The 12,240-nt window shown below is 45.2% G+C and overlaps 1 protein-coding gene across 1 annotated transcript; it reads left to right on the top strand.

Annotated features, from left to right (window-relative positions):
• The first annotated feature begins 98 nt into the window (after positions 1 to 98).
• On the top strand, positions 99 to 1,948 carry LOC142576079 (2,3-bisphosphoglycerate-independent phosphoglycerate mutase-like). The gene has a single exon (XM_075686015.1). The coding sequence runs from the start codon at positions 271 to 273 to the stop codon at positions 1,801 to 1,803; it is 1,533 nt and encodes a 510-aa protein (XP_075542130.1). The 5' UTR covers positions 99 to 270; the 3' UTR covers positions 1,804 to 1,948.
• The last annotated feature ends 10,292 nt before the right edge of the window (positions 1,949 to 12,240 follow it).

Genomic DNA, 12,240 nt, shown 5'->3' with positions numbered 1-12,240 from the left:
CGAAGTTGTTCACTTGTCTTTTTAACTGTATTGTGGCGCCCCACCCGAAGCGGCGTCAGATCAGAAAAAGGTTACTTCAATGCAAGCCGCGCTAGGGAAAGGCATTGCTAGGGATATCGCCGGTTGCGGTGTTTGGGCGTCACTTCGCTGGCAGGGGTCGCGGTGTCAAGGGTGTTCAAGGGTACGAAAAGTGCCCTTAGCTGGGGTCGATTCATTTTCACGAGCAAAAGCGTCAGTCCCGTACTCGTCGACTGTCCCAGCCTACGCAACATGACTCACGTGTGCTTGATTGTCATCGACGGCTGGGGGCTTTCGGAAGACCGTCACGGTAATGCCATTCTCAACGCTAATACGCCGGTGATGGATGAGCTCTGCAAAACTCAAGGTCAGTTCCTGCCCTTGGAAGCGTCCGGTCTTGCTGTCGGTTTGCCCGCCGGTCTCATGGGCAACAGCGAGGTAGGGCATCTCAACATCGGCGCCGGCAGGATCGTATATCAAGACATCGTTCGGATTAACATGGACGTGGAAACTGGAGCCATCAAGAACAACGAGCATTTCGTGGAAGCCTGCAACCGTGCCAAGACCAAAAACGGCCGCCTGCACCTTCTGGGACTCGGGAGCGACGGTGGAGTACACTCGCACATCAACCATATCTTCGCCCTGTTGGAAGGCGCTCACAAGCACGGCGTTCCGCACACTTTCATCCAGTTCTTCGGCGATGGCAGGGATACGAGCCCCACAAGTTCCATAAAGTACGCGCAGCAGGTCCTGGACAAGTGTGCGCACCTTAAGTACGGCTCACTGGCCACCTTGATCGGCCGTTACTACGCCATGGACCGAGACAAGAGGGAGGAGCGCGTAAAAATCGCCTTCGAAGGCCTCGCACAGGGAATCGGCGATAGAGTGGAACCCAGTAATCTCATCAAACACATCCAGAGCCTTTACGATGCTCCCGAGGACAAGAGACAAACCGACGAGTTTTTCAAGCCCATCATCACGGACCCCAACGGCCGTATTAAAGACGGCGACACCCTGGTCTTCTGCAACTTCCGCGCAGACCGAGCCCGCCAGCTGTCGGAGGCGCTGGGGATCAAGCCCAACTTTGAGACAAGCGTTATCCCCAAAGATTTGAAGCTGTACACGATGACGCAGTACAAGAAGGAATATCCATTTTCCGTTCTGTACCCTCCAACCGTACCCAAGAATGTCCTTGCCGAATGGCTTGCTGCCAAGGGAAAAAGTCAGTTCCACTGCGCCGAGACAGAAAAGTATGCTCACGTGACCTTCTTCTTCAACGGTGGCCAGGAAAAGGCTTTCACTGCCGAAGAACGCTGCTTGGTGCCCTCACCCAAGGTGGCCACTTATGACTTAATGCCTGAAATGAGCAGCAAGGGAGTAGCTGATGAGATGGTGAAAATTGTAAGTGAAAAGAAACACCCGTTTGTCATGTGCAACTTTGCACCCCCTGACATGGTTGGTCACACTGGAGTGTACGAGGCAGCCGTAAAGGCTGTGGAGGCCACCGATGTGGGAATTGGGCGCATCAGAGATGCCTGTGCCAAGAATGGCTACGTGTTGCTTGTCACTGCGGACCATGGGAATGCTGAACTCATGAAGACTCCTGATAACAAGCCCGTCACTAAGCACACCACAAACAAGGTTCCCTTCTGCATTGCTGGAGACCACAAATTCTGCAAACCCAGCCACACCCCTGCTCTCTGTGATGTTGCTCCAACTGTTCTGGACCTGTTGAAAATTCCCCAACCACCGGAGATGACTGGAAAGTCTCTCCTTGCACACTAAAAGCAAAACTCAAGAACAGTCGCCCACTTTCCCGGTGCTGTAGAAGTCATATTCTGTTCCTGGCCGCCCTTAGGTATCTACAAGTTCACCCTTGCCCTCTTATTTATCTGCCACTAAATGTCAATAAATTATCTTGTTATTGTCCTATGATTCCTTTCATGGCCCAGATTAGCACTCTGGTAGCAGTCAAGATGACATCAACTAAGCAATGATTTGTTTGGCAGTCTTGAAGCAGAGTGGCTGGAACTGAGACTACGCTATGTGCTTGTAAAAAACCATGTTTGTGCATACAGTGACAGATCATGTCTTATGAATTTCTGCATTTAATGTGTATGCGAGAGCCTTTTTTTTTTACTTCTTTTATTGTTAGTAAAAACAAAGTGCTGATTTTTTTTATTTTTTCAATGGTAGTTCATGCACAAAAGCTGCAAGCTTTAATGTTTCCCATACAGTGATGCACAGCCAGTACAGGATATCTTCATAATTAATGTCCAGTTTAAATTGTACTGATATGTTACAATGAAATTGAGCTGTTCTAACCATAAGAGGTAAGTAAAAATTTTGAAACCAGCAATGTGAGAAAAAAAATCACTTCTTGAACTTGACGCAGACATAAGAATTTTGCAGGTGACCTTGTGCAACTGGGATTATTTCGCAGTTGGGCAACTCATAAGTTTGGTGAAGTTGAGTATCATTGAAGGTAAGTGCAAATTTCGCATTGCTTGGAATAGGTGTGATACAGTGCCATTTAACACAGTTGGCCCACATCTTTTATGCAAAAGTAAACCACCTGTCGCAAAGTGCTGAAGCAAATAGATCCAGCAGAGGTGCATATGTGCAGAACCTGCACAAAAGATCCAGCAGAGGTGCATATGTGCAGAACCTGCACAAATAAAAGCCAGGATAAAGTAAATGTGGCATAAGAGGTATAGATGGGGCCAGTAAAGAAGCAAACGCCCAATTTGCATTGAAGGCCACCAAAAGCCGGCATTTTAAAATGAAACAAGTAAAATGCTGGTATTTTACCAGGTGACAGCAAGTGAGGTATTGTCTCTCACTGCTAGCCTTCTTCATATTGAACTGTACTGTACGCGTGACATTGACCACTTGCACATGCTGTTAGCATATGCAGTGAACTCTCGTTAAGACGAACTCTCTTAAGCCGAACAACATGGGAACGTTTGTTTGGTTTTCCATTGACTCAGTGGCAAAAAGAAGTCAGTGCCCTTCCACTCTGTGAAGCAGGATGTCCAGCGAAGCATGTGGGCCCCTTAATGTGGCGAACTACACTTCCGCCGCGGGTCGGCCCAACATTGCACTATCTTCGGGATCGGCCCACGTATGGAGAGTTTTGTGTCTACTACAGACATGATCCTGGGGGAACTAGCCCTTAACAGCTTCACTTTAAAGAAATACAATGTCGTTTTGTTCTAGTACGTAGGGCTGCGTCAGTCACGGCGCGTACTCGACGGCACGAACGCAGTTGACGTACGTCTGACGCGGACGCCGGAGAAGGCTCGATTTCGTGTCGACACACGAACACGATTCTGGGGGAACTATAGCCCTTGAAAGCTTCGCTGTAAAATCCGCATAAGATGAACTGCCTCAGACGTACTCTTCGGTTAAGACAAACATTCGGAGTGACCGCTACCGATCCTGGAGGCTAGGGTGCCTCGATGCGCCGCGCCCAGGGTTGCGTGCATCGAGGCACCCTACTGCAGGCCTGCGGCGCACATCGCCCGTGGACACAGGCGAAAACAAGAGGAGGAAACAAAAAAAAAAGTTCAGTGACGTTTAACTTCATGATCGCAGGTAATGCGCAAGCATATGGGTGCTATCGACCCCCGGTGCATCTAGACGCCTACACTACATGTCCGCATCGCAGATCGTATTCAAGACTGGACTCACGCGGCCGCACCATAGGCAGGAGCCACCGGGGTAGAACACCCCCTTGTAAACATTTGCTTACAAACTAAATTAACCAGCATGGTGTGAGCGCGCACAGGCAAACAAATACATCACACTCGATGGCCGCGGACGCTCGTTGTAAAAATGCTGGCGTGACGTGAAGAATTGCGGTAGCGGCAGCAGTGAGCGAAGTGACCTTCGTGCTTTCTGTCGCTTCAACGCAAACTGAGCAGCGAGAACACAGCGCGCGCATAGCTAAGTGCCATCGGACCACGTAGACTGCACCCCCAAAGCAGATTACCTTCAAGATTTAGTCGCGCGACCGCGCGCGCCCGAAGCGCAACGGGCCTCCCCTCCCCCGGTGCCATGCACGCTACGGAAGAGGGTGCGCTTAAAACTTCGTAAAGTAGCGACGCTCTCTTCCTCCGAATTAACTCATCCTCGTTTCTCCTCTCTTTCACGCTCTCTCCTCGACCATTGCACCGCCTACACTGCTCGAGCGTAGCAAGTCGGCTCCAACGTGCGCTCCTCGCCACTCCGTTGACGCTTCTCGAGCAAAAATGGCGCTGAAGCACGGCGCGAGGGCCCCCGTGATGCCATTAGGCCAATAGCGACGCGGCGTCGGCCTCGGCCAGAACGCGCGAGGAGGAGGCGGCATTCAGCGTGGCACTACTTTACGAAGTTGAAGGGGTTTTAGGCGCGCTTCCTCTCCCCTTTCCTTCCTTGCGCACGCGAGATTGAGCCGCCGTCAGCGGTTCACCGATCAGCTCGCCGTCGCACGCTTTCACTGATACACACAGCGTACGGCGCGCGAGGACGATGTCATCACGAGGCGAAGCCGGTGCGTCCATACCGCAAACAAAACCTGTAGAAACTGCTGGAGAAGGTCAACCCAGCACGCCTCCACCTACCTTCCTCCTCTCCTCCTCCCCGACGCTTCGCCACGTTTCTCCTTTTTACATTAAAGGGACTCTGAAACAATTTTGCCGATTTTGTAAAATGTACTGAGTCGTTAGAGTAGGTCCTTATGATCATTAATTGACACATCTAAGTGCTTCACGAAAAGGTTTCAAAAATGTACATCGCTGCCGATCACAGTACATCGCTTGGTTGAATTTAAGCCGCTCCTACCCATTTGACATCATTTACCCCAATGACATTAGTAGGGCGAGCTATACGATTGGCTGCCCAGGGCGTGTCCTCACTAATTTTGCCAACATTATGGCGAACAAATGTTGTTCGTAATAGTTGGAATGTTAGTTAATTTGTTTCTATAAACAGAAAGCAACATAGAGAGAATGCACAAGAACAATTTTTCAGTACACTTAAGCACTTCCGGCACACAGCAAGTGTTGTCTGCTTGTGTTACAACGTGCTCAGTCCTTGACGAGAGCTCCGCCATCAGTATCGGTTTGTCTTTTCGCGAACACTTTGATTCGACTTTGTTGCGTTGTGGACTGCAGACGTAGCGACTGGCAATATGTCAAGCTGCGACATCGTGTCCCTCTGCAAGCCATTACACGAGCTGACTGGCTGCAGCGTATCGGACTGCCACTATACGACTGGCGCCAGGATTTGCACGTTTACGGCCGCCACTTTACACCGGAGGATTACTACCGCAGTAGCGTTTCGCCGGTACGGTATTCGGGTAAATGCAAGCGCAAGGGGACAAGGCCTGGCCGTTTGACCGTGCCGTTTCACGGGATGAGCAAAAGCACAAATGTGAATGGTATGCACGGTGCAGCCACCTGATGGCACAGAGCTCAACCACATAACGTAGCAGTAACGAAATTTATTCTTCTTTGATGCTGGTGTAACTTTTTCGCAGAAGTGTAATCATCAACACATTGTTTTGTAAATGTTTAAAATGTTTTACATTTGGTTAGAGCAATATTAGTGCTTTGTTTGGCTGGTTAAGCTCTGCGCCAACAGGTGGCTGGACCGTGCAGACCAATTAGGCTGCTCATGTACATCTAAGCTAAAGTTCCTTCATCAGATTGAGTTTATGTCTCCAGCCATACGTCGAAACGCCCCGCTCGTCCGTGGTTACCGGAATACCAGACACGTTCGGTGCTGCGACAGAATGCTCGCAACGCACGCTGCTTCAATAGCTCTCGCTTGTGGTCGACTGCCAAGCAGCTGGCAGAGAGTTTGGAGAGGCTTCACACGCTCGCTCCTAGAGAACTGGAAGTCGAGGACACGATGTGCCATCATGATGCAGAGCCAGTGAAGGCAGAGCTTAGCCTCGATCACTCGGCGAATGAGTTGAGGAGAAAATGCATGACTATGGAGGAGGGTAACTTGTAATTGTCCGTAGCTCTCTTAATATGAGACGCTTCACACAAATTGTGGTGCAAATGATCAACTTTAGCCGTACCCTACACCATCTACAATATTTGTCCGAACTGTTTCAGGGGCCCTTTAAGTTTTCTATTAAGTTCAGCTAAATAAATACTTTTTATGTCATTTTCCCCCTTTGTAAGTCTACTTCATTTACCGCTTTGAAGTAAGATATTTGGATGCACCTGGTGATGTTGCCAATTATTCTTCTGATAAGACGAACAAATTTTCCTAGTCCCTTAGGGTTCATCTTAAAGGGAGTCTACTGTACTACTAAGTTGCACTACTGACACTGGTCCAGATACTGAAAATTTTTCCAACTGTGCAGTACTACTCTTTACTAATTTGATGAACAGTCGGACATAACGGTTCAACTTTTTAGGGCAAGTCCACTGTGTTGTAGTGGTGAAATATAGCAACTACGATTGAACATTCTTGTGTGCCTATGTTTCTGAATAAAGACGGGGAATGCGGGAGATGGCAATTCAAGACGATGAGCAAAACGTGAACAAGGTGAACGCAGGAGCCAACGTTTCGACAAGTGGACTTGTCTTCTTCAAGGCGAGAAAAGCATATATACTGTGGCGAGGAAAGCATATGTCGCCTTGAAGAAGACAAGTCCACTTGTCGAAACGTTGGCTCCTGCATTCACCTTGTTCACGTTTTGCTCATGTTTCTGAATGTTGTTTGTATATATCTTTTAATTTCATATTCATCAACAAGACAGCACAGATACAATGCTTACTTCCTTTCCTGCTACGTTTTATTCTTTCTTTTGCCTTTCTGCAAGCTGCCGCAATGACAAATGATGCCTCTTTCGAGCTAAATCTTTTTCTTGCAGAAGACTAGAGCAAGATGCAGGAATAGCTCAAACCCATTTTTCTCAATATATGTTCACAGAAAATATATGGAGGTCATTTGAAGACACATGTTCATTACGGTTGTGTGCTTTTCTGATTTTTGTTACGTTAGGAATCTCAATTTGCCATACCCACCCACAGCATTCCCACATCATATTGTGCACAATTTTGATGCACTTGGTTTCAGTTATGCATGCTAAATGATTTGAAACTCTTTGTACCAGCATGCTTCTATAAAGGATTTTGATTAATTTCAAAAGCAGATTTCTTATGAGCTCACCATTAGCTGCAAATAGCCAATCGTCACTCCTGGCCTAGCTTTGACAATTAAAAATGAGAGAACCTTAGTCAATCAGGCAATTAAATGATTTGTCAAAGAGTTTTCTTCTGTCAGCCCTTGTTGCAAATGTTGGCAAGCAAGAATTATCATGATCTCAAACCTCCTATATTTCATTAATAGAGACAGTCATCAAGAAACACCTGATACGATAACCTTTAGGTCGTTTCTTATTTATAAGCTCCTCCACTGAGTGAAAGTTCAATTCTAAACGGTATTGAATAATTTAGTGAGCCTTCCTTCTTTACGTGGACTCCACACAACCTCTGTGTTACACTTTGTTTAAAAATAAGAGAATATTCTTTTTTTGATACAATATTAGGTTCACGATAGAATGCGTAAGTGCGACTGAACGAGGACGTAGAAAGAAACAGATACACAGAGACAGCGCTACTTTCAACTACAGATTTTATTTTCAAGCGCATCGATAAATATTTACCGAACAAGCGGATACAAAGAAGACAAAAAAAAACATTCAGTGCTGCATGTCGATGAATCATGCATGTCTAAAGCATGATCAAAACATTCTCCTGGATCATCGACTGTACGAAGGAATTCCTAAAGGCAGCATGTTCTACCAGGACTGAGGCAGGGAGCACAGAAGAAGCCTGAAGGCTTCTTCTGTGCTGATGGTCTTTTGTGGTCTTCTTCTGGTCTTCTTCTGTCTTCTTCTGTGCTGATGGTCTTGAGCATCAACGAGCCAGGTGCACATCGTTGGTGACATGGTACTAACGGACAATGTACAGCAAGCACTCAAATGTGGGCTGAAGTTCGTGGCTTAGCCCAAAAAAAGTCTGCTTCTGATCTGTTGGCAATAGTATGACAAAAGTATCAAAGCGAGTACCTGAAGCCAAGTCAGAAAGGTGTGTATCAGAGGGAGTGGATGTGCTAATGCAATCCTATACTCTTAGTGAAGGGTTCTCCTTGAATAAGACTATAAGTTCATGAGAGACAATGTGCTCGCACTTATCCCCACTCATATTTGAAACAGCGCCAAAAAATACGGACAAGGGCGGACACAGGACGAGCACTGACCTGTGTCCTCCCTTGCCTGTGTTTTTTTGCCGCTGTTTTAAATATGAATGCTCTGTACCAACTAGCTCGCACCCAAACCCTTCTGAGTTATCCCTATGGATAAGGAGGGCGGTTTCATGGTGCTAAACAAGACAATGTATAATTCAAAGGCTCGTGAAGCCATTTCGTCAACTTTCAGGGTTCACAAGGACATAACATTTCAGAAAGTAAAAAATGAAGCAAAGAAGCTATGCAAAAGTTTCAAACTAGATGGCCTATCCAAGTCTATCAAAAAAAGCACGAAGGGGGACCTTGATTTGTTTTTCTCAGCAAAAACGCACAAGCTGGAATGTGCCTTCCGAGTGATAGCGTCAGAGAATGCAACCTGGCAGAAACGTGTAGCAACATTTTTACAAAAGCACTTAAAACTCTTGCCAATCGACAACCCATTTTTGGTAACTAAATCAGAACAAGTGGTGGAATTCTTTAAAGACTGGTAAGACAGGAACCTTGTAGCTTTTTCTATTGACTGGAAAGACCTTTACTATTCTCTCCCACAGAATGACGTGATGAAATGTGTGACTGCATTGACAAGTTTGGAGCAGTTCCATTTCAAAACGCTTCTGGTTTGACTCGCGACAAATTTCTAAACTTCTTAGGACTTATGCTTACTTACGCGACTTAGGGGGGAAATGTCAAACAAAAAGAGGGCATATGCATTGGGTCATGTATTGCTCCCTGCTTAAGTGACTTGTATCTAGCTGACCGTGACAAGGTTCTTGAACGCCTGAAAAGTAACACTGATGTTGTGAAAGTATTCAGATTTGTTTACGATTTTTTAGTTATTTTGAATAACAACTCTAATTTTGACTTAGTGGTTTAAAAAACCCTAACCTTGTTCACTGAAATGTTGTCTCCATTGTCGTTGACGCATAAAGTCTGTCTAGCCAATTTTATAAGGTTTTAAGACTTGGGCCTGTACTTTTCACCAGAAAAGGTCTGCTGGAGTTGTCAGCCTAGAGGCAGCAAGCCAGCCCTACAATTCCATTCTGCTCATTCAAAAACTCGTAAAATGCACAATAGTAACATTTTGTTTCAATAATTCTCTCATGAAGTCATGTGACCGCAAAGTAAAAACAGGCTTCAGAGATCAGGCCAAGCGCCTGGCAGATTCTGGTTACCCAATGCATATTCTCACCTCTGTTGCAGAGAGCTTGACCAGGTAGTATAAAAACGCATCTAAGGGAAGCAGTAGCACTGCCAGGGTAAAGAAAGTTGCTGCGGTAACATACATTCATTGTATTTCACATGATGTCAGAAGAATAGCGACAAAGTCGGGGGTTGACATCATTTTCGCTGCCCCTGAGCGTCTACAGAAGCTATGCAAACAGGTTAATTCAGAGAATAACAAAAGGAGCGCATGTTCTACTCAACATCGCAAGCAATTTGCAGACTGCACTCATAACGTCTGTGCCATGCTCCTTTCGTGTGGAAGAATGTATGTTGGTCAAACTGGCAGGTGCATCAACGAGAGGCTAAAAGACCATCAATATAACGTCACTAGAGTAATCTCGGGCTATTTGAGCATTCAGTGCCGATAGTGTCCCTGCAAACCCATGTTTGAAAGTACACCCATGAGCAAGAGTATACGGACCACAGAGTCGCCGAAAAAACTGAATTTCTTCGTAATTAACACGCATAAACAGAAACTGACGAGTGCACTAGAAAATTGATAGTGCCAAGTTTGGACTGCAATCTTTACTTTCAAGTTGCATTCACAGACACAGGAGAAAATTAGTTTTATCGCTTGATCCCTGGTCCGTATAATTTTGCTCACGGGTGTACTTCTATTTTGTATAGGGCTCATAGCAGGATGACAAAGGAGAGTGTGGAGGTCTATGAAATTGGAAAATTAGAGGACAAGTGCGTGAGCAAGCCATCAGTGTTGCTATCTGAAAAAGAGATACGATTTCTCGGTTTATCATTGTAACTATTGCAATGTTAATAAAGGGAAAATGAGACGTCCACCAAATTGTAGCGATTTCTACAAAGGAAACCCATGCGCGTTTCTCAAAAGAAAAGCCTCGCTGTTGAAGAAAAATTTATCCCGGTCTGGGACTCGAAACCGGGACCACCACCTTTCTGTGGCAGCCACTCTACCATCTAAACTAACTAGGCAGCTAGCAGATGGCAGGGCAAAGTTGAACTTGTCAACAACTCGAAGCAAAGGCAAGAGTTTGATGTAATAGTTCTGCGGAAACCCGCAAGGTGGAGAGAAGTAATTAATAAAGGGATAATATACCGCTCGTTTGGTGTATATTTATCGATGCGCACGAAAATAAAATCTATAGTTGAAAGTTGCGCTGTCTCTGTGTATCTGTTTCTTTCTACATTCCCGTTCGTTGCACTTAAGCATCCTATCATGGATTCAAACCAACTAGCCCGCCAACGTGTTCTAACCAATATTAGTTCTTCTTTTAAATATTCATGTTCAAGTCAATAAAGAAATTTTGCTATTGACACAACTCTACTTTCAAGGACTACTGACACTCCATTTCCAACTTGTCTGACAAGTCTATCTATTTTTTTACCTTTAACTGAAGGTCCAAACGCCCTAAACAATCAGAGAAATGCCGGCAAGCATCAGAGTACCCTAAGTAACTTGCTGCAATATACTTGTTTCTACAAACCAGTTTTGGTACCATGCAACAAGCAAGCACAGGCAAAATTGAGAAACAAAAGCATGTCTAGTGCAAGGAGGCTTAAAAAAAATTGCTTGAGTGAAAGCTGCAGCAGGTTATTACCAGCAGAAGTGAAGCCACCACTTGCCCCTACTTCACCTCTGATATAGAGCCTTGTCAGGTGGTGTCCTCTTATAGATCAAGAGCTTTGGCTATGTATTTCTAGGCTCATTAGAACATATATGCTGGTTATCTCCAATTAAAGTATTGTCTACAGCTACTGAAGATGCAGTCTCCAACAGAATTTGAAAAGCTGTTCAGGCAGTGGCGTCACTAGGGTCAGTGGCACACGGGGCACTGGCCCACTGCAAACCCACCCCCGCCGCGCCCTCTCGTTTAAAGCAATGAAGCACAGTTTTATTCTCATGGCTTGCTCCAATTTAGAGTTACTATTGTAGCTAAGTACTAATGTTTATTTCATTTTGAAGTGTCCCAAGTAACGAGTGCACCACACCACTCCCAATTAAACAAGCCACGTTGAAAGCGCATATTGACACACTTATATTAAGAGGCAGAAAAGCAGGAGCATGCAATATATCTTTTTAAATTAAAAAAAACTAACACTTCCCCCAATATAAACAGAGCAAATCGTTATTGCCAGATGAATGTAAAGATTGACATTATAAAAATAACCATGCACATATAACACAAGAAATGCAAATATCGAGCACACAGAAAGACCTGTAAAGATATGTGTATGGCATGTGTATTCACAATGTATGCATAGCCATGTGCAGTGCACATCACACGCATAGCCGTGTAGATATATACAATGTTATACACATTCCTAAAGCAAAGTTGAAAGAAGCACCTCAGAAGGAGGAAACTTGAGAGACGAGGAAACTGAAGATGAGCCAGAAATAGTAGACAACTAGCTGAATACAGTCTTGGTAGATCATATGGTATTAAAAAAAAAATTTAGTAAGAAAATTAAAGCACAAATTTATATGCTAATCTCGCACTATCTGCTAGAGCAGTTGGGGAAGTATTTATACAGCAGTTTTGCAAGTGCTACGCAGGTGTACCTACTAAACGTTTCATGTACCTTTCAAGTACGACGTCTATAATGTATATTTTGTTTTAGCTCCACATTCTAAAGCACCCTCCTACAATTTTCCATTCCTTTGTTTTCTGTAGTTGGCGCGTAGTGCCACAGTTCCACTCAGCAAAAGGTGCACGGAGTCTTTTTGTTAATTTGACACATAACTATTTGCCATCACCCCCTCCAAATGCTGCA

Source organism: Dermacentor variabilis, chromosome 3 (genome assembly GCF_050947875.1).
Source record: "Dermacentor variabilis isolate Ectoservices chromosome 3, ASM5094787v1, whole genome shotgun sequence".
NCBI lineage: Eukaryota > Metazoa > Arthropoda > Arachnida > Ixodida > Ixodidae > Dermacentor > Dermacentor variabilis.
Note: the sequence above shows the minus strand (reverse complement) of the source record. Positions and strands in the feature narration are given on the sequence as shown.